At 45.6% G+C, this 26,088-nt stretch overlaps 1 protein-coding gene and 1 pseudogene across 3 annotated transcripts; one reads left to right on the top strand and one right to left on the bottom strand.

Moving 5' to 3' along the window:
- The window catches only part of LOC135568887 (E3 ubiquitin-protein ligase RBBP6-like), a 50,628-nt pseudogene extending 42,362 nt beyond the window's left edge, over nucleotides 1-8,266 (top strand).
- Nucleotides 8,267-11,464: 3,198 nt separating this feature from the next.
- Nucleotides 11,465-22,177, bottom strand: LOC135568890 (zinc finger protein 883-like). 3 transcript variants are annotated; one of them, XM_065015670.1, is made up of 4 exons: nucleotides 21,931-22,177; nucleotides 19,860-19,998; nucleotides 16,197-19,056; nucleotides 11,465-11,871 (listed from the first exon to the last, which is right to left on the bottom strand). In XM_065015670.1, the coding sequence occupies exons 1-3, from the start codon at nucleotides 21,937-21,939 to the stop codon at nucleotides 17,198-17,200; spliced, it is 2,007 nt and encodes a 668-aa protein (XP_064871742.1). In that variant the 5' UTR covers nucleotides 21,940-22,177; the 3' UTR covers nucleotides 11,465-11,871; nucleotides 16,197-17,197. The 3 variants fall into 3 exon arrangements, with proteins under 3 accessions (XP_064871742.1, XP_064871741.1, XP_064871740.1); XM_065015669.1 differs by having other exon boundaries at nucleotides 16,143-19,056; XM_065015668.1 differs by having other exon boundaries at nucleotides 16,016-19,056.
- Between the last annotated feature and the right edge of the window lie 3,911 nt (nucleotides 22,178-26,088).

Raw genomic sequence — 26,088 nt, forward strand, 5'->3', positions numbered from 1 at the left:
TTTTAGGTCTCGTTCCTACAGTCGTTCTCCGTTCAGCCGTTCCCCCTACTCCCGATCTCCTCGCTCCCGCTCCAGGTCTTACTCGTACACCCCCAGCCGCTCGCGCTCCCGTTCCAGGTCTTACGGACGCTCCCCCTTCTCCAGACGCAACGGAGGCCGGGGAGGACGCAGCCGCTCCTACGGCCGCTCGCCACGGTCCCGCTCACGCTCCCGTTCCTACGGCTACCGTCGCTCCGGCTCTCCTCGCTCCCCTCCGCCTTACCGAGGTGGTGGTGGTGGTGGTGGTGGGGGGGGCTGGGAAGGAGGAGACGGAGCTGAAGGAGGAGGAGGGGGGTATCGGCCCAGGTCTCGCTCCCCGGGGGGCTACAGGAGGAGCAGGAGTCCTGGAGGGGTTAGAGGTCACCATAAGCCCCCCCCTCGAGAGCCGGCTCCTTACGAGCCTAAAGGCGGACCTGACCTGTCTCCCGGGGGCAGGGAGCGCTGGGAGAGAGACAGCTACAGACAGTGGGAGAAAGAGTACAGGGACTGGTACAACAAGTACTACAAAGACTACAGTACCCAGCATGCCTCGGTGCACCACCGCGGTGGCCGGGGAAGCAGAGAGAGGGACCGCCTCACCCCTCCTCCCAGAGACTACTCCCCCCAGGGGCGGGTGAGGAGGGGTGAGAGAGGGGGACCTCCCGGACCCCACAGAACTCACCACGCCTTGTCCGCTCTGCCCTCTGTCTCCGTCAGGGGGGGCGGAAGTAAGGAACGCACGCAGGGGGGAACCAAAACGTCAGAGGGCGGAACTAAAACTCTGAAAGGGAAGAAACTGAAGAAAAAGAAGAACGGGGAGGAGCTGGATTCAGCCGACCAATCGTTGGACAGGGGAGACGCCACACCCGTCAGGGACGAGCCAATGGATGATCTCCACACCCTGACCCCTAGCAAAGCCCCACCCACCTCCACCAAGGTCTCGAGCAATAAGGCAGCGCTTCTAACCGGTAAAACCCCTCCCACCTCGTCCGGCCAATCAGAGAAGAGCAGGAAGGAGAAGGGGGGTAAGGTGAAAGTAAAGACGGAGGGAAAGGTGAAAGGAGAGAAGGTTAAGAGAAAGACTGGAGGAGAGGCGACGGTCACAACCTCTAAGAACAAAGAGTCTTCCGCCGCTAAACCAACCAAAGCATCTAAAGTCAAACCGGACGAGCCAATCAGGAGAGAGAAGGGGCGGAGCACCCCTACTGTTCGAGGAGGTTTGGCTAAACTCCCCCTCCCCCTGCCCCGCCCCCTCCCCCCTCACCCCCACGACCTCCCTAAACACCTGGGCGACGCCCGGGGGGGAAGGAGAGATCCCATTCACAGTGTCGGGGTACGCCCCCCTGGTCGCCCCCACCAGCCTGCACCTCCCTCCCCAGCAGAGAAGAGGAGGAGAGTGGAGGAGAGGGAAAGGGGGAGGGGGATGGGGGGGCCCCCGCCTAAGCTCCGCCGCGCCGAGGGTCCGTACCCCCAGAGAGGACTTCCTGCCAAGCCTTCCCTCCTCCTGAACCTGGCATGCAGAGAGTCGGGTAGAGGAGAGGGTCTGCTCCCCATCCCTGGTTCCTCACAGACAGGGAGGCTAGACCGTTTCCATCCCATCTCCATCTCCATCCCTGGTTCCTCCATGGACCTGGGGAGAGAGGGGAGAGGCGACGGGCTGCTGCCCACCCCAGGGAGCTCTGAGGCGGGCAGAAGAGAGAGAGACCCCCTGTCAATCTGGCCTCTCATGGGTCTGCAGGTCAAACCCTTCCCCCAGAGGAGAATCAAACTGAACAGAGACCTGGGGAGGAACAGCAGTATGGCCCGCCCAGAGGAGAGACCAGCTCCAGCTGTTAATATCACCACCACTATCACTGGAGAGAGACCTGCTGGTCCTGAGAGAGGAGGAGCAGAGAGGGATGGAGGGACGGAGAGGGTGGCGGTGATGGTGGAGCGGAGGTCGTCTGGCGAGAAGTCAGAGGTCAGGTCTGTTAGGTCCGAGAGGCCGTCGTCAGGAGAACGTTTGCCGGAGAGAGGAGGAGGAAGGTCAGTCTCTCTAGACCGCATGACCATCGCGGAACGCTCAGCCATCGCTAAGAAACCTGATGTCACCGGGGAGAGAACAGAGAGCGAGTACACGCCGCCCGCTGAGAGCGAGAGACCAGCTGAGAGCTCCAAGGAGAGAGAGAGACCAGCTGAGAGCTCCAAGGAGAGAGAGAGACCAGCATCAGCCAAGACGGACAGGTCATTATCCAGGGAGAAGTCAGCCACCAGGGATCAAAAAGGAGAGAAGACGTCGTCCTCCGTAGACAGACCTGCCTCTACAGGAGAGCGAGCGGCAGGGTCCCAGAGAGAGACTGTAGCTGAAGACAGAGCAGCGGCGGTGGTGGTGGTGGTGAAGGAGGGTTCTGGTTCTGGAAAGACCAGAAAGATCAGCAGAAAGAGTTCTGAGCCCACGACCCACCACTCATCAGACCACTCTGTCACTTCAACTGGGTGAGTTGCCCTTTCGACCTCTGACCTTCCAACGGTTCTTTATTAGCCCGTGTTGTTAATCAACAATCATCATCAGCGTTCTAGAGCTTTCTCCTTTAGTTGACACTATCAGCGTTCTAGAGCTTTCTCCTTTAGTTAACACTATCAGCGTTCTAGAGCTTTCTCCTTTAGGTAACACAATCAGCATTCTAGAGCTTTCTCCTTTAGGTAACACAATCAGCATTCTAGAGCTTCCTCCTTTAGTTGACACTATCAGCGTTCTAGAGCTTTCTCCTTTAGTTAACACTATCAGCGTTCTAGAGCTTTCTCCTTTAGTTAACACTATCAGCGTTCTAGAGCTTTCTCCTTTAGTTAACACTATCAGCGTTCTAGAGCTTTCTCCTTTAGTTAACGCTATCAGCATTCTAGAGCTTTCTTCTAGAGCTTTCTCCTTTAGTTAACACTATCAGCGTTCTAGAGCTTTCTCCTTTAGTTAACGCTATCAGCATTCTAGAGCTTTCTCCTTTAGTTAACACTATCAGCGTTCTAGAGCTTTCTCCTTTAGTTAACACTATCAGCATTCTAGAGCTTTCTCCTTTAGGTAACACTATCAGCGTTCTAGTGCTTTCTCCTTTAGGTAACACTATCAGCGTTCTAGTGCTTTCTCCTTTAGTTGACACTGTCAGCGTTCTAGAGCTTTCTCCTTTAGGTAACACTATCAGTGTTCTAGAGCTTTCTCCTTTAGTTGACACTGTCAGCGTTCTAGAGCTTCCTCAAGTTAAAACAATCAGCATTCTAGAGCTTCCTCCTTTAGTTAACACTATCAGCGTTCTAGAGCTTTCTCCTTTAGTTGACACTATCAGCGTTCTAGAGCTTTCTCCTTTAGTTGACACTATCAGCGTTCTAGAGCTTTCTCCTTTAGTTGACACTATCAGCGTTCTAGAGCTTTCTCCTTTAGTTAACACTATCAGCGTTCTAGAGCTTCCTCCTTTAGTTGACACTATCAGCGTTCTAGAGCTTTCTCCTTTAGTTGACACTATCAGCGTTCTAGAGCTTTCTCCTTTAGGTAACACAATCAGCATTCTAGAGCTTCCTCCTTTAGTTGACACTATCAGCGTTCTAGAGCTTTCTCCTTTAGTTGACACTATCAGCGTTCTAGAGCTTTCTCCTTTAGTTAACACTATCAGCGTTCTAGAGCTTTCTCCTTTAGTTAACACTATCAGCGTTCTAGAGCTTTCTCCTTTAGTTAACACTATCAGCGTTCTAGAGCTTTCTCCTTTAGTTAACACTATCAGCGTTCTAGAGCTTTCTCCTTTAGTTAACGCTATCAGCATTCTAGAGCTTTCTTCTAGAGCTTTCTCCTTTAGTTAACACTATCAGCGTTCTAGAACTTTCTCCTTTAGTTAACGCTATCAGCATTCTAGAGCTTTCTCCTTTAGTTAACACTATCAGCGTTCTAGAGCTTTCTCCTTTAGTTAACACTATCAGCGTTCTAGAGCTTTCTCCTTTAGTTAACACTATCAGCGTTCTAGAGCTTTCTCCTTTAGGTAACACTATCAGTGTTCTAGAGCTTTCTCCTTTAGTTGACACTGTCAGCGTTCTAGAGCTTCCTCAAGTTAAAACAATCAGCGTTCTAGAGCTTCCTCCTTTAGTTAACACTATCAGCGTTCTAGAGCTTTCTCCTTTAGTTAACACTATCAGCGTTGCCCTCTACTGTGTGAATTGTGATCGAATATTCTGCACAGACCGGTGCAACAACCAATCAGAGCTGCAGTAGGCCTATATGCAAATAGCCATTGCCATATATGGATCTGTGCCATTCACTGAACAAATAACCACAGTAGCCTACTTGGCCACTGTCAATACTGGAACTTAAAGCAGGTAGGCCCTTCACAGTAAACGGGTGGGGCCTTCACAGTAAACGGGTGGGGCCTTCACAGTAAACGGGTAGGGCCTTCACAGTAAACGGGCAGGGGCCTTCACAGTAAACGGGTAGGGGCCTTCACAGTAAACGGGTAGGGGCTTCACAGTAAACGGGTAGAGCCTTCACAGTAAACGGGCGGGGCCTTCACAGTAAACGGGCGGGGCCTTCACAGTAAACGGGTAAGGGCCTTCACAGTAAACGGGTAAGGGCCTTCACAGTAAACGGGTAGGGCCCTTCACAGTAAACGGGTAGGGCCCTTCACAGTAAACGGGTAAGGCCCTTCACAGTAAACGGGTAAGGCCCTTCACAGTAAACGGGTAAGGCCCTTCACAGTAAACGGGTAAGGCCCTTCACAGTAAATGGGTAAGGCCCTTCACAGTAAACGGGTAGGGCCCTTCACAGTAAACGGGTAGGGGCCTTCACAGTAAACGGGTAGGGGCCTTCACAGTAAACGGGTAGGGGCCTTCACAGTAAACGGGTAGGGGCCTTCACAGTAAACGGGTAGGGGCCTTCACAGTAAACGGGTAGGGGCCTTCACAGTAAACGGGTAGGGGCCTTCACAGTAAACGGGTAGGGGCCTTCACAGTAAACGGGTAGGGCCTTCACAGTAAACGGGTAAGGGCCTTCACAGTAAACGGGTAAGGGCCTTCACAGTAAACGGGTAAGGGCCTTCACAGTAAACGGGTAAGGGCCTTCACAGTAAACGGGTAAGGGCCTTCACAGTAAACGGGTAGGGCCTTCACAGTAAACGGGTAAGGGCCTTCACAGTAAACTGCCGGAAGTTGCACAGTATTTTCACAACATTCAAGTTTGACCTGAAATGTCTCAGTCCCGAAACAAATGAGGGAACATTGGTTAGAATGGTTTCTAACCCCTGATCCTAGATCTGTGGGTAGAATGGTTTCTAACCCTGGTCCTAGATCTGTGTATATAACATGGGTATAATGGTTTCTAACCCCTGATCCTAGATCTGTGTATATAACATGGGTATAATGGTTTCTAACCCCTGATCCTAGATCTGTGTATATAACATGGGTATAATGGTTCCTAGTTGATGTTCTCTCTAACCCCTGATCCTAGATCTGTGTATATAACATGGGTATAATGGTTCCTAGTTGATGATCTCTCTAACCCCTGATCCTAGATCTGTGTATATAACATGGGTATAATGGTTCCTAGTTGATGATCTCTCTAACCCCTGATCTTGGATCTGTGTGTTCCAGCAGCAGCAGGTCTGACCCGAGCCAGAGCCAGGGTGCTATGTCAAAACCCCGGGACCTCCAGACCCAGAGGAGACCCAGTCCCGTCCAGTTCCCCAGCCCAGGCAGGGAGAGGAGGGACCGTGGGACCGGAGGAGTCCTCATCCAGCCTCCACCCCGGTCCAAGTGGGAGAGAGAGGAGGAGGAGGAGGAAGAGGAGCAGCACTCAGCGTCCAGGGAGAATGGGGCGTTGGCGGTTTCCTCCTCCGTGCCCAGAGACGCTCTGAGGAGAGAAGTCTCACCAGCACCGCCTAGTGGCCAAGGCAGGAGGTGCAGGGTAGTGTCTCTAAAACAGCCAACACAGAGGGGAGGAGAGGGAGGGAGGAGGGGACTAGAAGGAGGGAGGAAGGCAGAGGGCTTAAAAAGGGGCAGGTGAACTTTAGAAAACCAGCTAAGACCGAATCCAGAGGAGTGAAGGAGGAAGGAAGAGGAGGGGTAGGGAGGGAGGAGAGTCGAGGGGCGGGGCCAGAGCCAAGGCGACAGCGTCTGTGTTCTGACCTGGGTAGAGAGACGGACGAGGCAGCCTTCGTCCCCGACTACAGCGAAGGGGAGGGGTCAGACGGGGAGCGGGGCAGTGGCCTGAGCCATAGCCCCTCTCACAACACCCAGAGCCCCGCCTCCCAGAGCCCCGGCGGCTCCCCTAGCAACCACAGCGGCTCCACGGCGACGGACAAGAAGAAGAAGAAGAAACACAAGAAACATAAAAAACACAAGAAGCACAAGAAGCATTCTGCCGACGTTGAGCCTCCCGTCGAAGGAAGGAAGGAACACAAACACAAGAACAAGAAGAAGAAGCACAGGAAGACTAAAGAGGAAGAGGGAGGAGGAGGGGAGGCAGAGGAGAAGACCGGGCAGGAGTCAGCCACCATCTGAGACCCTGCTAGCTCCGTTAGCATCTAGCTCATGGTTACAACCTGAGTTTTTTTTCCTAGTTCATGCTAGCTCTTTTAGCATCTAGCTAAAGACTACAACTGAGACTGCTAGCTCATGCTAGCTCCGTTAGCATCTAGCTAATGGTTACAACCCAATTTTGCTAGTTTATGCTAGCTCCGTTAGCATTTAGCTAAAGGTTAAAACTGGACAAAACCTTCTTGGGGGATACTTTGTCAAATTCTTTTAAATACTTAAGCTGAGCTGGATATTGTTTGTTTATCTATAATGGAACCACTGGAATAAGTGGAGCTCACCTCAGATATTTGTAAGTATTTTATGTTTTCTGTTAATGTGATGCTGTCTCTCTGATGCAGGTTCTCTGTGAATGTGTTTTTGTACAAAGATGATGCTGCATTATATTCAATTACCCTGATCTATGACTATAAGGTGTCTGAAACTCTGAAGTGTCCCAAATTTAACCCTGTTCACTATATAGTACACTACGTTTGACCAGAGTCGTATGAGCCCTAGTCATTAGAACCCTAGTCTAATGGGCCCTAGTCATTAGAGCCCTAGTCTAATGGGCCCTAGTCATTAGAGCCCTAGTCTAATGGGCCCTAGTCATTAGAGCCCTAGTCTAATGGGCCCTAGTCATTAGAGCCCTAGTCTAATGGGCCCTAGTCATTAGAGCCCTAGTCTAATGGGCCCTAGTCTAATGGGCCCTAGTCTAATGGGCCCTAGTCTAATGGGCCCTAGTCATTAGAGCCCTAGTCTAATGGGCCCTAGTCATTAGAGCCCTAGTCTAATGGGCCCTAGTCATTAGAGCCCTAGTCTAATGGGCCCTAGTCTAATGGGCCCTAGTCATTAGAGCCCTAGTCTAAGGGGCCCTAGTCCAATGAGCCCTAGTCATTAGAGCCCTAGTCATTAGAGCCCTAGTCATTAGAGCCCTAGTCTAATGGGCCCTAGTCATTAGAGCCCTAGTCTAATGGGCCCTAGTCATTAGAGCCCTAGTCTAATGGACCCTAGTCATTAGAGCCCTGGTCCAATGAGCCCTAGTCATTAGAGCCCTAGTCTAATGGGCCCTAGTCATTAGAGCCCTAGTCTAATGGGCCCTAGTCATTAGAGCCCTAGTCTAATGGACCCTAGTCATTAGAGCCCTGGTCCAATGAGCCCTAGTCATTAGAGCCCTAGTCTAATGGGCCCTAGTCATTAGAGCCCTAGTCTAATGGGCCCTAGTCTAATGGGCCCTAGTCATTAGAGCCCTAGTCTAATGGGCCCTAGTCATTAGAGCCCTAGTCATTAGAGCCCTAGTCATTAGAGCCCTAGTCATTAGAGCCCTAGTCTAATGGGCCCTAGTCATTAGAGCCCTAGTCTAATGGGCCCTAGTCATTAGAGCCCTAGTCTAATGGGCCCTAGTTTATAGGACTCTGGTCGAATGTAGTTCACTATAAAGGGATTAGAGGTTAATTTGGGACACCTCCCTGATGTATAGTAGGTTATATCATCATGTTCATATGAACTGATCTGCAGCCGGGCTAACTGATCTGCAGCCGGGCTAACTGATCTGCAGCCGGGCTAACTGATCTGCAGCCGGGCTAACTGATCTGCAGCCGGGCTAACTGAATGGTGACTAGTGGAAGTTACTGTTATATACTTTTTTTCCCCTTTAAACTTTCTGACTGTTGTCTTTTCATTTATAGTTTGGTGAATAAAACCTGTCTAATGTTTATTATCAGAATACCACAGTTCTTGTGTTTTATTGACTGTGACACATTTTTCACATGTTTAAATGGTTTATTTTCTAAACTCATAACACTTGTAAAACCTGCATTTATGTCCAGAACCCTTTTGATCAGCCATTCATTGGAGTTCAACACTATTCTCATTAACGCAACATCAATGTTTTGGGAAACACCATATGTACATTTAGCTGAGTCACCAGTCCGTAATGATAAGCTGGTTAGTCACCAGTCCATAATGATAAACTGGTTAGTAACCAGTCCGTAATGATAAGCTGGTTAGTCACCAGTCCGTAATTTTTATTTTTTTATTTCACCTTTATTTAACCAGGTAGGCTAGTTGAGAACAAGTTCTCATTTGCAACTGCGACCTGGCCAAGATAAAGCATAGCAGTGTGAACAGACAACACAGAGTTACACATGGAGTAAACAATTAACAAGTCAATAACACAGTAGAAAAAAAAATGGGCAGTCTATATACAATGTGTGCAAAAGGCATGAGGAGGTAGGCGAATAATACAATTTTGCAGATTAACACTAGGGTGATAAATGATCAGATGGTCATGTACAGGTAGAGATATTGGTGAGCAGAAAAGTAAATAAATAAATAAAAAAAACAGTATAAAAACAGTATGGGGATGAGGTAGGTGAAAATGGGTGGGCTATTTACCAATAGACTATGTACAGCTGCAGCGATCGGTTAGCTGCTCGGATAGCTGATGTTTGAAGTTGGTGAGGGAGATAAAAGTCTCCAACTTCAGCGATTTTTGCAGTTCGTTCCAGTCACAGGCAGCAGAGTACTGGAACGAAAGGCGGCCAAATGAGGTGTTGGCTTTAGGGATGGTCAGTGAGATACACCTGCTGGAGCGTGTGCTACGGATGGGTGTTGCCATCGTGACCAGTGAACTGAGATAAGGCGGAGCTTTACCTAGCATGGACTTGTAGGTGACCTATAGCCAGTGGGTCTGGCGACGAATATGTAGCGAGGGCCAGCCGACTAGAGCATACAAGTCGCAGTGGTGGGTGGTATAAGGTGCTTTGGTGACAAAACGGATGGCACTGTGATAGACTGCATCCAGTTTGCTGAGTAGAGTGTTGGAAGCCATTTTGTAGATGACATCGCCGAAATCGAGGATCGGTAGGATAGTCAGTTTTACTAGGGTAAGCTTGGCGGCGTGAGTGAAGGAGGCTTTGTTGCGGAATAGAAAGCCGACTCTTGATTTGATTTTCGATTGGAGATGTTTGATGTGAGTCTGGAAGGAGAGTTTGCAGTCTAGCCAGACACCTAGGTACTTATAGATGTCCACATATTCAAGGTCGGAACCATCCAGGGTGGTGATGCTAGTCGGGCATGCGGGTGCAGGCAGCGATCGGTTGAAAAGCATGCATTTGGTTTTACTCGCGTTTAAGAGCAGTTGGAGGCCACGGAAGGAGTGCTGTATGGCATTGAAGCTCGTTTGGAGGTTAGATAGCACAGTGTCCAATGACGGGCCGAAAGTATATAGAATGGTGTCGTCTGCGTAGAGGTGGATCAGGGAATCGCCCGCAGCAAGAGCAACATCATTGATATATACAGAGAAAAGAGTCGGCCCGAGAATTGAACCCTGTGGCACCCCCATAGAGACTGCCAGAGGACCGGACAGCATGCCCTCCGATTTGACACACTGAACTCTGTCTGCAAAGTAATTGGTGAACCAGGCAAGGCAGTCATCCGAGAAACCGAGGCTATTGAGTCTGCCGATAAGAATATGGTGATTGACAGAGTCGAAAGTAATGATAAGCTGGTTAGTAACCAGTCCGTAATGATAAGCTGGTTAGTAACCAGTCCATAATGATAAGCTGGTTAGTCACCAATCCGTAATGATAAGCTGGTTAGTAACCAGTCCATAATGATAAGCTGGTTAGTCACCAATCCGTAATGATAAGCTGGTTAGTAACCAGTCCATAATGATAAGCTGGTTAGTCACCAATCTGTAATGATAAACTGGTTAGTCACCAGTCCATCATAAGCTGGTTAGTCACCAATCCGTAATGATAAGATGGTTAGTCACCAATCCGTAATGATAAGCTGGTTAGTCACCAATCTGTAATGATAAGCTGGTTAGTCACCAGTCCGTAATGATAAGCTGGTTAGTCACCAATCCGTAATGATAAACTGGTTAGTCACCAATCCGTAATGATAAACTGGTTAGTCACCAATCCGTAATGATAAGATGGTTAGTCACCAATCCGTAATGATAAGCTGGTTAGTCACCAATCCGTAATGATAAGCTGGTTAGTCACCAATCCATAATGATAAGATGGTTAGTCACCAATTGATAAAGGAATTTATGTTTAAGATAATGACTAAAGTATTCCAGCCTGAAGCAGTACAACAGAGTGAAATGTATTAGAATTATAAGAGTATAATTCTCTACTGTGTGTGTGCATAGGAAGACTAAGACAGTATGTTAGGCTACGTGCCAATGGATGATTTTCAGAACTCTGAAAAATCTCAGAACTCAGAACCTTTTTGCAGAATTCTGAGACTTAGTCTAATTCTTCTATTAGCCAGGGCCTTACAACCTCTGGGGAATTGGTCAAAGCTCATAGTGATTATTATCATCATTGGGATTAGATATTCTCCTGACACCAATCCATAATGATAGGCTCACTGGTTAGTCATTCAGTTTAGTCACCAATCCATAATGATAGGCTCACTGGTTAGTCATTCAGCTTAGTCACCAATCCATAATGATAGATAGGCTCACTGGTTAGTCATTCAGTTTAGTCACCAATCCATAATGTTAGGCTCACTGGTTAGTCATTCAGCTTAGTCACCAATCCATAATGATAGATAGGCTCACTGGTTAGTCATTCAGTTTAGTCACCAATCCATAATGATAGGCTCACTGGTTAGTCATTCAGTTTAGTCACCAATCCATAATGATAGATAGGCTCACTGGTTAGTCATTCAGTTTAGTCACCAATCCATAATGATAGATAGGCTCACTGGTTAGTCATTCAGTTTAGTCACCAATCCATAATGTTAGGCTCACTGGTTAGTCATTCTGACATTTAGGTGACCATTCAATCAGATCTAACCTGAATAATGGTGTAGATTATGTCAGATTCTGAGGTGTAGATTACACATAATTTAATTAATTAATTACACCGCAACTGTTGTGGAAATTCTAATCAGAAGGAAGAGGCTGCAGTTTCTTAAAACAACGTTTATTATAAGAATTACAATTCTTGAGGGGTTAACAATCACTCAGTGGTGCGGAGATAAGAGCCCCTGAACAGAGTTGGGTCTCAGGTTTAATCAAAAGCTCTTTGTCTACATAGCAGTCAGCAGAAGTGTGAAAGCATAAAAGGGTATATTGATATCAAGCAGGAACAACAAGATTAGCTCAGAGCAGGTGGAGTTTCTGTCTCCAGGTCATATTGCTGTTGCTATACAAAAGTAATATTTCAGTTCTCCTCCAATCAGCTGGAAGACAGGATGTAGCTGCACCCTCAGTGTCTGGAAGACAGGATGGAGCTGCACCCTCAGTGTCTGGAAGACAGGATGTATCTGCACCCTCAGTGTCTGGAAGACAGGATGTAGCTGCACCCTCAGTGTCTGGAAGACAGGATGCAGTATCACAAAGTTACACCCAATCGGCTGTCGGCTTTAAACCCAGAGGCCTACCTGTCGGCTTTAAACCCATAGGCCTACCTGTCGGCTTTAAACCCAGAGGCATACATTTAAACCCAGAGGCCTACCTGTTGGCTTTAAACCCAGAGGCCTACCTGTTGAATTTAAACCCAGAGGCCTACCTGTTGGCTTTAAACCCAGAGGCCTACCTGTTGGCTTTAAACCCAGAGGCCGACCTGTTGGCTTTAAACCCAGAGGCCTACTATGTTGGCTTTAAACCCAGAGGCCTACTATGTTGGCTTTAAACCCAGAGGCCTACCTGTTGGCTTTAAACCCAGAGGCCAACCTGTTGGCTTTAAACCCAGAGGCCCACCTGTTGGCTTTAAACCCAGTTGCCCACCTGTTGGCTTTAAACCCAGAGGCCCACCTTTAAACCCAGAGGCCCACCTTTAAACCCAGAGGCCCACCTTTAAACCCAGAGGCCCACCTTTAAACCCAGAGGCCCACATTTAAACCCAGAGGCCCACCTTTAAACCCAGGGGCCCACCTTTAAACCCAGGGGCCTACCTTTAAACCCAGGGGCCTACCTTTAAACCCAGAGGCCTACCTTTAAACCCAGAGGCCTACCTGTTGGCTTTAAACCCAGCGGCCTACCTGTTTCTAACTCAAGCCAAAAGACACAGAGTGGAAAAGAGCTGATCCACCTATTCAATGCATAAACAGTATAGAACATAATCTTGTAATTTTGCACCGTACCGTATCAGGCTAATCGGGGTGTAGATTACAGCATTATATCAGGCTAATAAAGGTGTAGATTACAGCATTATATCAGGCTAATCGGGGTGTAGATTACAGCATTATATCAGGCTAATCGGGGTGTAGATTACAGCATTATATCAGGCTAATCGGGGTGTAGATTACAGCATTATATCAGGCTAATCGGGGTGTAGATTACAGCATTATATCAGGCTAATAAAGGTGTAGATTACAGCATTATATAGAGCTAATCGGGGTGTAGATTACAGCATTATATCAGGCTAATAAAGGTGTAGATTACAGCATTATATCAGGCTAATAAAGGTGTAGATTACAGCATTATATCAGGCTAATAAAGGTGTAGATTACAGCATTATATCAGGCTAATAAAGGTGTAGATTACAGCATTATATCAGGCTAACAAAGGTGTAGATTACAGCATTATATCAGGCTAATCGGGGTGTAGATTACAGCATTATATCAGGCTAATAAAGGTGTAGATTACAGCATTATATCAGGCTAATAAAGGTGTAGATTACAGCATTATATCAGGCTAATAAAGGTGTAGATTACAGCATTATATCAGGCTAATCGGGGTGTAGATTACAGCATTATATCAGGCTAATCGGGGTGTAGATTACAGCATTATATCAGGCTAATCGGGGTGTAGATTACAGCATTATATCAGGCTAATCGGGGTGTAGATTACAGCATTATATCAGGCTAATCGGGGTGTAGATTACAGCATTATATCAGGCTAATAAAGGTGTAGATTACAGCATTATATCAGGCTAATCGGGGTGTAGATTACAGCATTATATCAGGCTAATCGGGGTGTAGATTACAGCATTATATCAGGCTAATAAAGGTGTAGATTACAGCATTATATCAGGCTAATAAAGGTGTAGATTACAGCATTATATCAGGCTAATAAAGGTGTAGATTACAGCATTATTATATCAGGCTAATCAGGGGTGTAGATTACAGCATTATATCAGGCTAACAAAGGTGTAGATTACAGCATTATATCAGGCTAATCAGGGTGTAGATTACAACATTATATCAGGCTAATCGGGGTGTAGATTACAGCATTATATCAGGCTAATCGGGGTGTAGATTACAGCATTATATCAGGCTAATAAAGGTGTAGATTACAGCATTATATCAGGCTAATAAAGGTGTAGATTACAGCATTATATCAGGCTAATCGGGGTGTAGATTACAGCATTATATCAGGCTAATCAAGGTGTAGATTACAGCAATATATCAGGCTAATAAAGGTGTAGATTACAGCATTATATCAGGCTAATAAAGGTGTAGATTACAGCATTATATCAGGCTAATAAAGGTGCAGATTACAGCATTATATCAGGCTAATAAAGGTGTAGATTACAGCATTATATCAGGCTAATCGGGGTGTAGATTACAGCATTATATCAGGCTAATAAAGGTGTAGATTACAGCATTATATCAGGCTAACAAAGGTGCAGATTACAGCATTATATCAGGCTAATAAAGGTGTAGATTACAGCATTATATCAGGCTAATAAAGGTGTAGATTACAGCATTATATCAGGCTAATAAAGGTGTAGATTACAGCATTATATCAGGCTAATCGGGGTGTAGATTACAGCATTATATCAGGCTAATAAAGGTGTAGATTACAGCATTATATCAGGCTAATCAGGGTGTAGATTACAGCATTATATCAGGCTAATCGGGGTGTAGATTACAGCATTATATCAGGCTAATCGAGGTGTAGATTACAGCATTATATCAGGCTAATCGAGGTGTAGATTACAGCGTTATATCAGGCTAATCGGGGTGTAGATTACAGCATTATATCAGGCTAATAAAGGTGTAGATTACAGCATTATATCAGGCTAATAAAGGTGTAGATTACAGCATTATATCAGGCTAATAAAGGTGTAGATTACAGCATTATATCAGGCTAATCGGGTGTAGATTACAGCATTATATCAGGCTAATCGGGTGTAGATTACAGCATTATATCAGGCTAATAAAGGTGTAGATTACAGCATTATATCAGGCTAACAAAGGTGCAGATTACAGCATTATATCAGGCTAATAAAGGTGTAGATTACAGCATTATATCAGGCTAATAAAGGTGTAGATTACAGCATTATATCAGGCTAATAAAGGTGTAGATTACAGCATTATATCAGGCTAATCGGGGTGTAGATTACAGCATTATATCAGGCTAATAAAGGTGTAGATTACAGCATTATATCAGGCTAATCGAGGTGTAGATTACAGCATTATATCAGGCTAATCGAGGTGTAGATTACAGCATTATATCAGGCTAATCGGGGTGTAGATTACAGCATTATATCAGGCTAATCGGGGTGTAGATTACAGCATTACATCAGGCTAATAAAGGTGTAGATTACAGCATTATATCAGGCTAACAAAGGTGTAGATTACAGCATTATATGTAGTTACACCTCGGACATCACCTGAATAAAAACAATGAAACGACTCTGCAGTTGTCGGATATCGCGGGTTAAGGTAGAATCTAGCCTTAATGTTTATCATTTGTATCCAATGAAACGACTCTGCAGTTGTCGGATATCTAGGTTACGGTAGAATCTAGCCTTAATGTTTATCATTTGTATCCAATGAAACGACTCTGCAGTTGTCGGATATCGCGGGTTACGGTAGAATCTAGCCTTAAATGTTTATCATTTGTATCCAATGAAACGACTCTGCAGTTGTCGGATATCGCGGGTTACGGTAGAATCTAGCCTTAATGTTTATCATTTGTATCCAATGAAACGACTCTGCAGTTGTCGGATATCGCGGGTTACGGTAGAATCTAGCCTTAATGTTTATCATTTGTATCCAATGAAACGACTGTGCAGTTGTCGGATATCGCGGGTTACGGTAGAATCTAACCTTAATGTTTATCATTTGTATCCAATGAAACGACTCTGCAGTTGTCGGATATCGCGGGTTAAGGTAGAATCTAGCCTTAATGTTTATCATTTGTATCCAATGACAAGTTGTGAGCATGTTGAGAAATGTGTCCGTTCTCCGGGCTGGATTCAATCAGATCCGTTTCCATCTGCATAGCGGTTGTTTTGGCGGAACTGCAATAGAGCTGTCCAATCCACAAGCGGCTCCTGGCATGATAAATAAAGCGGACATTGCCATTGACTGCACAGAGTCAATCCCATGAGGCCGTGTTTCAAAGTTCGAACGATGTTATTGACTACACACCTTGATAGAAATACTCATTTTGTTGAATGTTTATGTAAAATGTCGTTTATATATATATATTTACACTTTCTCATTCGGGAACTTCTAATGTGGGTGTGGCTTTGTGACAATGATGAAAAAATCTAAAACTCACACTTTATAAAAGCCCTTTTTACATCAGCAGAAGTCACAATGTCCTTGGTACAGAAACCAAGCCGAAAACCCCAAACAGCAGGCATTGCAAACGTAGAAGCAACGGTGGCTTTAGTGAAAAAACTAACCGGTCGACCTCTCCACATGACGTGGATTTAATGGCCGTCGGTGATGAGACTGACCAGAGTGATGTAACAATGGAAACCAGAGTAGTTTGACAGAGGCTGTTGTATGAGGTGCAGTCATTGGTGTAGAGTGAGTAGAGGGGAGGGGAGAGTAATCCTTGCTGCTCTCTGGATGCTGAGGGACAAAGAGTCACGTTTTAGCCTAAATTAAAAACTTTTGGGTTTAGGTCAAATCCACGACACTGAGTGAAAGCCTGTGTGGTTTCAGTTGTGGGAATTGTCAAGGACAACCTAGAAGTGTTTCATGTTTCACAGTTGTTACTGTGTGTCCATGATGCTCATTCTATAAAATGTGTTCCATCATTTACAAAATTACATATTTGATCCAGGCATATCTATCAGTGAGTGTTATCTTGTGCACAGCCATTATAGGCCTCACTCCTGTGTGTGGTAAGGTTTCTCTCAGGTGTGCATTCTCTTGTGCGAAACTAGAGTTCCCGAATTAGTGAATCTCTTCCCACATTCATCACAGCTGTAAGGCTTCTCTTCTGTATGTGTCCGCTGGTGTGATTGCAGACTGCTCCTGTTACTGAAACACTTGTCACATTCATCACAGCTGTAAGGCTTCTCTTCTGTATGTGTCCGCTGGTGTGATTGCAGACTGCTCTTGTCACACTAATCACAGCTGTGAGGTTTCTCTCCGGTGTGAATCCTCCTGTGGTACGTCAAAACCACGGCCTGAGGGAATTCCCGCAGTCGGTGGTGCATATGAATGGTTTCTCTCCCGTGTGTGTCATCTGGTGGTACTTCAGATGCTGAGGGGAGCTGAAGCTGCGCTCAGAGGGTGCAGTGGTAGGGTGTCCCACTATGTTTGCGCTGAACGTGGCATCTCAGGTCCATTAAACACTTGAAGCTCTTGCCGCACTCTGCGCAGTAGTGAGGTTTCTCTCCTGTGTGTCTCTGCTGGTGTCTTGTAAGGTGACTCTTCAAAGTGTATCTCTTGTCACACTCTGAGCAGCTGTATGGCCTCTCTCCTGTGTGGACTCTCTGGTGAATCTTTAAGTAATCAGATCTAGAAAAACTGAGTCCACAGGCTGTGCAGCAGTATGGTTTCTTTTGGAGTGAGTTTGCAAGTCACCTGACGTGACAAATCTCATCCCACACTGATCACAGTGGTGCGGCTTCTCTCCTGTGTGCCTTCTCTTGTGAACTTTCAAGGCGCTGGCCTGGGCAAAACTCTTCCCACAGTCAGGGAAAGGGCATTGGTATGGCCTCTCTCCTGTGTGTCTTCGCTGGTGAATTCGCAAGGTTGCCATTGTGGCAAAGTTGTTCCCGCAGTCTGAGCAAGAGAACGGTTTCTCTCCCTTGTGACTACGCTTGTGTCCTTTGAGAGACTGTTGCCGAAGGAAGCTCTTGTCACAGTGGGAGCAGTGGTAAGGCTTCTCTCCAGTGTGTATAAGCTGGTGTTTCTTCAATGCGTCTGGCGTTGTGCAGCTCGACTCACACTGGGAGCAGTGGTACATCTTCTCTGAATGTGTGAACTTGTGATTTTTTAATGAGCAAAGTCTTGGAAAGCTCTTCTTGCAGTCAGAGCACTGATAGGGTTTCTCTCCTGTGTGTATTATTCGGTGTGTCCCAAGATCGGCTCTATGTGCAAACTTCTGCCCACATTCAGAGCACTCGTACGGTTTCTCTCCAGTGTGAATCCGCATGTGTCCTTCCAGTGCCCTGGCAGAAGAGAGACTAGCACCGCACTGGGAGCAGCAGTGAGGTTTATCTTCTGTGTGTCTGACCTCATGTTCTTTCAGAGATCTGTTGTTAATGAAACTCAGCTCACACTTAGAGCAGTGGTATGGCTTTTCTCCTGTGTGAATTTGCATGTGAATTTTCAGGTGATCGGACCGTCCAAATCTCCTGTGGCAAACATTGCAGCTGTGTGGTTTCTCACCTGTGTGAATTCTCTGGTGTGTGCACAGGGCTGAATTAGTGGCAAAGCTCAACTTACAGTGGAAACAGTGGAAGGGTTTCTGTCCAGTGTGTGTTCGCTTATGCTGCTCTAGAGAATTAGATGATCCTAGCTTCTTGCCACACTGTGGACATTGGTATCCTTTCTCTCCAGTGTGCACTTTCTTATGTCGCAAGAGCCCACTCTTAACAGCAAACCTCTTCCCACACTCAGTACATTGGTGGGGCTTTTCTCCAGTATGTATTAGCTGGTGACGTCTTAAAGAAGATAAAAATCTGAAGTTTTTCCCACAGTCGGTGCATTGATAAGGTTTCTCCCCTGTGTGAATCCTCTGGTGTAGTCTGAGTAATTTAGAAGAGGAATAGCTTCCCCCGCACAGCTCACAGTGGTGAGGCTTCTCTCCTGTGTGTATTTGTTTGTGTTCAGACAGTGCTGAGGCTTGTTTGAAACTCTTCCCACACTCAGAGCAATGGAAAGGTCTCTCTCCAGTGTGAATCCGCTGGTGAGCTTTTAAGCGTTGCGATGTAACAAATCTCTTCCCGCAGTCAGAGCAACAGTGTGGTTTTTCGCCGGTGTGTTTTATTCTCTCGTGTAACCGTAAACCACTGGAGTCTTTAAATCTCTGCCCACATTCTGAGCACTGGTATGGTTTTTCTCCAGTGTGAATCCGCATGTGTCCTTCCAGTGCACTGGCAGAGGAGAGGCTAGCTCCACACTGGGCGCAGCAGTGAGGTTTCTCTCCAGTATGAATTCTCTGGTGTCCTCTAAGGTTTACTTTAGAGGTGTAACTCTTCCCACAGTCAGAGTAGCAGTGAGATTTCTTCCGTGTGGGTCTCTGCTGGTGTTTCTTGAGGTGTTCTGATCTGGAGAGACTTTTCTCTGCTTCCTCAGCATAAGCCTCCCAAGTTGACAAGCCCCTTATACTGAGAGAGTGACGGTTAGGACTGTCCCCTGTGAAGCAAAGACAGACAGTTATGGTTCCTTCATATCGAAGACAGATTTAGGCCCAGCTTTTCACACTCTAGTAACCGAATTTAAGCATTTAAAATCTTCAAATGTAAAATCGTGTTAAATCTTCAAATTGTCAATATATCCAAGGGTGTAGGAGTGTTGTAATGATAAATTAAATCTAGAATCGGCTTCCTACTTTGCAACAAAGCCTACTTCACTCACGCACCCAAACATACCCTCGTAAAACTGACTATCCTACCGATCCTCGACTTCAGCGATGTCATTTACAAAATAGCTTCCAATACTCTACTCAGCAAACTGGATGCAGTCTATTACAGGTCTATCTGTTTTGTCACCAAAGCCCCATATACTACCCACCACTGCGACCTGTATGCTCTCGTTGGCTGGCCCTCGCTACATATTCGTCGCCAGACCCACTGGCTCCAGGTCATCTATAAGTCTTTATGCTAGGTAAAGCTCCGCCTTAGCTCACTGGTCACCGTAGCAACACCCACCCATAGCCACTGTTTACAGACCTTTTTTCTATTGGGTTATTGACTGTACACTTGTAAATTCCATGTGTAACTCTGTGTTGTTGTTTGTGTCGCACTGCTTTGCTTTATCTTGGCCAGGTCACAGTTGTAAATGAAAACTTGTTCTCAACTAGCTTACCTGGTTAAATAAAGATGAAATATATACATATATTTTTTAAATTCTACATCTTTAAACAGATTGTATTTAGTGGTAATTAATGACATTCAGGCAGTGTCCTATAATAAATGTTTGTAAGATCATAAACCCACTTAGCGCCGGTGTTTTCCTGCAGTCGACCAGCCGCACAGACACCCTCTTCAGACCCAGCAGTAAGGTGTTACCAGGAGACGTACGACCCAGGGACTCCGGGAGGAGTAGGGGGGAGGAGGGTTGGAGGGTGAGTGTTTCCTGTTAATCCAAAAAGAGAGGAGTGTTGTCAAGTAATTTAAAATACTCAAATCATTCCAATCCCGTTTAAAAAGGCAAACGTTAACCTCTTTGGGATAGGGGGCAGCATTTTCACTTTTGGATAAATAGCGTGCCCAATTACAACTTCCTGCTACTCATGCCAAGAATATAAGATATGCATATTATTAGTAGATTTGGATAGAAAACACACTGACGTTTCTAAAACGGTTTGAATCATGTCTGTGAGTATAACATAACGTATGTAGCAGGCAAAACCCCGAGGACTAACCATTCAGAATGATTTATTTTTGAGGTCACTGTCTGTTCAATTCTATTTGGGAAACGATATTTCTTAGGAACTTGTTTTCAGTTCCTACCGCTTCCACTGGATGTCACCAGTCTTTGGAATTTGGTTGAGGTTATTCATTTGTGCAATGAAGAAGTACGGCCATCTTGGACCAGGGCAACGTTATGTGTACTGTTGAGAGTTGCGCAAGACTTGAAAAGTAGCGTTGGTTTGTGATCCTCCTGCATTGAAAACAGATAGACCAGTCTTCAATTTGATCGATTATTAATGTTTAAAAATACCTAAAGTTGTATTACAAAAGTAGTTTGAAATGTTTTGGCAAAGTTTACAGGTAACTTTTGAGATATTTTGTAGTGGCGTTGTGCAAATCGGAAGCTGTTTTTTTCTGGATCAAACGCGCCAAATAAATTGACATTTTGGAGATATAACAACGGAATTAATTGAACAAAAGGACCAATTGTGATGTTTATGGGACATATTGGAGTGCCAACAAAAGAAGCTCATCAAAGGTAAGGCATGATTTATATTTTATTTCTGCGTTTTGTGTGGCGCCTGCAGGGTTGAAATATGCTATTGTCTCTTTGTTTACGGTTGTGCTATAATTAGATAATAGCGGCTTTCGCATAAGAACTTCTCCAGAGGAAGTTGACGCCAATATTTCGACCTAATTCCTCTCCTAGTGCAGAAATGCTAGTTTAGTTCCAACCTCTGAAAACCGACAAAATATGGATTAAATTCAGCACGTCACCTTCTGTGTGCACAGCCAAGTGGAACTTGTGGTCTTCTTTTATTAAAAGATACAAACTGTCGGTTTGCATTTCAGGCCTGGCGGGAAGCAAACATCATTCTGCTGACCAAGACTAGTAAAAACACCCTTTACTGGCTCAAACAGCCAGAACATGCTCAGAACATTTGACAGACTAACACCTCTCGATATTTCTCCTCTCTAAGCTTAAGAGCTTGAAACGGAGATATCTTTAGTTGTTCTCAAAACACGGTCTGGGCGTACTGCCAAATTGCAGATACTGATAGGTGATTTGTACAGTCAGCCACTTGCATGAACACAGAAATTGGTTTATAAAACAGCAGATGAATAGATCGCTGCAATTAGTTGTAAGAAAAGCACAAACATTAAAATGCCCATTACATTATGCTACAGTAGGTAACTAACTAGACTGTCCAACAAATACAAGCAGCAGCAACTCCTATGTCAAGTTGCGTTTACAACTATTATATATTTTCTTTCACTGTTATGAAATGAAGAGAGATAAAAAACCTTGATTGAGATATTCTGCAGACCAAATTAACCGTAACTGTGTCAGGAGCAGAAAAATATGCCCGGATCTCCAGTTGGTAGCTCGTTCAGGAAAATTCAAGGCTTTGCTGCGGCCTACTTTAGCAATCTTCCATTCAGCAATTCACGGCCATTATTACCGTTCGGGAGAGCAACGATATATTAACCTACGTAAACAATACTTAGTAAAGCGAAATTAATTAAACAATAAATGAAACTGTGCTATAAGTTAAATAAATTTGTCACCACCTGACGGAGATCCGTGAAACTTGTTACCACGTTCGTGGTCGCCGACGTGTTTTTATTTATATTTTACATGCGTCTTACTCACCTGATTCATTGTAGACACTCGTTTACGGTCGGTCGTTTGCAGAGTTCAGGCCAAGTGAACCAGATGAGATGTTTATCCCTAGTCTGTTGAATTGTAGATTATGGAGGTAACGGTATATTCTAACCAGTGACTCTTTGCCTAAAGTCCCGAAAGAAAAGACAGATTCCGCCTTCACATCCGTTCCATTGAAAACATTTCCTTCACGTTACCGTTCTGCTGGTCGCAGATCATGAAATGGCCGCAGAAAGGCGGACATGTTTTTCAAAATAAGAGTCGTCCTCCAATAACAAGCGAATTTATAGATTTTGAAGCACTATCTTGCAGTACAACTGTACACAGCATTGCAACCACATAGAGGGGAAAAAAAAACATAATTTGATGCATTTTTAAATTATTTTCATTACACTGAACACAAATATTAATGCAACATGTAAAATGTCGGTCGCATGTTTCATTCGCACAAAAAGCGTATTTCTCTCAGAAAGTTGTTTCCATCCCTTTTAGGGAGAATTTCTCCTTTGCCAAGATAATCCCTCCATGTTTAATCAGCTTTTTGATAAACCTGGTCATTCTGGGGGGGTATTTTTTGTCTGTAATAAAGTCGTGAGGATGGACTCAATTGTTGCTGACATCCGGATCAGGTTGACTGGGAGTTTTTTTCTAGTACTTTCTGCCGCAAGTAGTACATCCCCTGGATGACCGCTGGGACCTGGTCCTCCCGATAGAGGCCGGGACGTGGTCCTCCTGATAAAAGGTGGTGGGAGATGATGGCTCCCAAGAATTTGAATGATTCAGCCTTGCTAACAGCTAAGCCATCAATCTGGTTTTCTCTAGTCATGGGCTCATAGCCGTCGGTGAGTGAAATCCACAAATCCAATTGTATTTGTCACATGCTGTTACGTGTAAATGAGTGAAGAGGTGTGGAGTCAGGCGCAGAGAGCAAAGGATGTGGGAAAAACAACACGCTTTAATGTCCTGGAAACATAACATGTACAAAAGTGGAAACACAAATGAACAGAAATATAAACGGACAGCGTGAAACCCAAATGCCAACCAAATACACTCAAACAAAGAAACAGGAGAACAAGCCCGCACGAAACAGAAGCGGGCTGAACAGACTATATATAACCCTATCCTAACAACCAAACAAGAAACAGGTGATACCAATTAGACAGAACTAAACGAACACAGAACAACGGATAGTAGACCGGCGACGACGACCGCCGAGCGCCACCCGAACAAGAAGGGGAGTCACCTTCGGTAATATTCGTGACACATGCGCCGAACACAACAGGTGTTCAGCTTACAGTGAAATGCTTACTAACAAGCCCTTAACTATTAAGTACAGAATAGATAAGTAAAAAAATTGATATAAATTAAAAGAGCAGCACTAAAATAACACTAGCGAGGCTATACACAGGGGGCACCGGTTAGTCGAGGTAATTGAGGTAATATGTAGGTAGAGTTAAAGTGACTATGGATAGATTATAAACAGAGAGTAGCAGCAGGATTAAGGGGGGTCAATGAAATGAGTCTTGGTGGCATTTTGACTAGATGTTCAGGAGTCTTATGGCTTGGGGTAGAATCTGTTTTAGAAGCCTCTTGAACCTAGATTTCGCGCTCCGGTACCACTTGCGGTGCGGTAGCAGAGAGAATAGTCTGACACGGATGGATGGAGTCTGACAACTTATAGGGCCTTCCTCTTGTAACCAGTGTGAAATGGCTAGCTGGTTAGCGGTGTTGCGCGCGTTTCAATCAGTGACGTCACTCGCTCTGAGACCTTGAAGTAGTTGTTCCCCTTGCTCTACAAGGGCCGCAGCTTTTGTGGAGCGATGGGTAACGATGCCTCAAGGGTGTCAGTTGTTGATGTGTGCAGAGGGTCCCTGGTTCGAGCCCAGGTAGGGGCGAGGAGAGGAACGGAAACAATACTGTTACACTGACACCGTCTGGTATAGAGGTCCTGGATGACAGGAAGCTTGGCCCCGGTGATATATTGGGCTATATTGTCATGCCCTCTTCACAACTGTCATGGTGTGTGTGGACCATAAAAGTTTGTTGGTGATGTGGACACCAAGGAACTTGTAGCTCTAAACCTGCTCCACTACAGCCCCGTCGATGAGAATGGTGGCGTGGCCTCCTTTTCCTGTAGTCCACAATCTGCTTTGTCTTGATCACGTAGAGGGAGAGGTTGTTATCCTGGCACCACACGGCCAGGTCTCTGACCTCCTCCTTATAGGCTGTCTCATCGTTGTCTGCGTTCAGGCCTACCACTGTTGTGTCATCAGCAAACTTAATGGTGTTGGGAGTCGTGCCTAGCCATGAGTGAACAGGGAGTACAGGAGGGGACGGAGCACATTCACCCCTGAGGTGCCCCCGTGTTGAGGATCATTGTGGCAGATGTGTTTTTACCTACCCTTACCACCCGTCAGGAAGTCCAGGATCCAGTTGCAGAGGGAGGTTTTTAGTCCCAGGGTCTTTAGCTTAGTAATGAGCTTTGAGGGCACTATGGTGTTGAACGCCGAGCTGTAGTCAATAAATAGCATTCTCACATCGGTGTTCCTTTTGTCCAGGTGGGAAAGGGCAGTGTGGAGTGCAATAGAGATGGCATCATTTGTGGATTTGTTGGGGCGGTAGACAAATTGGGGTGGGTCTATGGTTTCTGGGATAATGGTGTTGATGTGAGTCATTACCTTAGTGTTCTTGGGCACAGGGACTATGGTGGTCTGCATGAAACATGTTGGTATTACATACTCAGACAGGGAAATTGAAAATGTCAGTGAAGACACCTGCCAGTTGGTCAGAGTTCACAATTCGGAGTTCACAGCCTTGTGAATGTTGACCTGTTTAAAGGTCTTATATCTGCTGCGGACAGTGTGATCACACAGTCATCCAGAACAGCTGATGCTCTCATGCATGTTTCAGTGTTACTTGCCTCAAAGTGATCATAGAAGTAATTTAACTTGACTGGTAGGCTCACAGTCACTGGGCAGCTCACAGCTGTGCTTCCTTTGCAGTCTGTAATGGTTTGCAGGCCCTGCCACATCCGATGAGCATCGGAACAGGTGTAGTACGATTCCATCTTAGTCCTGTATTGACGCTTTGCCTGTTTGATGGTTCATCAGAGGGCATAGCAGGATTTTTTTTATAAGCTTCCGGGTTAGAGTCCCGCTCCTTGAAAGCAGCAGCTCTACCCTTTAGCTCAGTGCGGATGTTGCCTGTAATCCATGGCTTCTGGTTTGGGTATGTACGTACAGTCACTGTGGGGCTTCTGGTTGGGATGTGCATCTCAAAGCATTCTTAGCATAAATGACTACACATTTAGCGTAGTGTAGAGCTCAAAATCAACCTGATACCCCAAAATAAACTATTTCAAAATAAGGTCTAAATCAATTACGAGCGCAGTTGACCAAACCCCTCCCTTTCCCGGCACTCAAATCTTCTGGCATTTCTTCATGTTCTTCTTCAGATAGGTTCAGAGTTCAAAAGTGGATAGGCCATGATAATGTCCTAATGTCATCGTCTCCGCTGAGCCCCACCACAACTCCTACTAGGTCTTGTCCATTTGCCAACCAGTATACCAGCAATATGAGAGAAGTTTTGGAAACGGATCTCTCTCCATGCTCACTTCACGTGGACTCCTTTGGCACTCCTGAGAGGAAAAGGCAGTTGATACCTTCAACTGGACGCTGTACAACGGTTGCTGGGGCTCGGACTCAGGTCTCTCGTTAGAAGTGGCGCCAGGACAGGGACACAGCGCCTTTTCTTCAGCCGGGTTAGAGTTTTTTGAGGTCCGTTTGGTCAAATGATCCCTTCCATGCATCTAGATACACTCTGTAGTCACCTTTCTCAAAAAGAGGACAGATCAGAACAGTTCCGTTCATTTCTGACTCAGGAAATCCAGACAAGCTGACTGTTAATGACAAATTATTACTTAGGACCAATATTCTTAAAACACGTCAAAGAAAACACCACATTCTGTTGATACCATGTTTTTTCGAATTGGTTTATCCTCCCTTATAGTGTCAACCTGGTAGCAGAGCCACGGGGTCAGGAGGTTATGGCGATCATCCAGCAGACCCAATCTGGGGAGATTTGTATCGAAACAAATAACAAAACTATACACCCCTTAATTCCTACATATCACTTCTCACAGGGGTT

Source organism: Oncorhynchus nerka, unplaced genomic scaffold (genome assembly GCF_034236695.1).
Source record: "Oncorhynchus nerka isolate Pitt River unplaced genomic scaffold, Oner_Uvic_2.0 unplaced_scaffold_1351, whole genome shotgun sequence".
NCBI classification, from domain to species: domain Eukaryota; kingdom Metazoa; phylum Chordata; class Actinopteri; order Salmoniformes; family Salmonidae; genus Oncorhynchus; species Oncorhynchus nerka.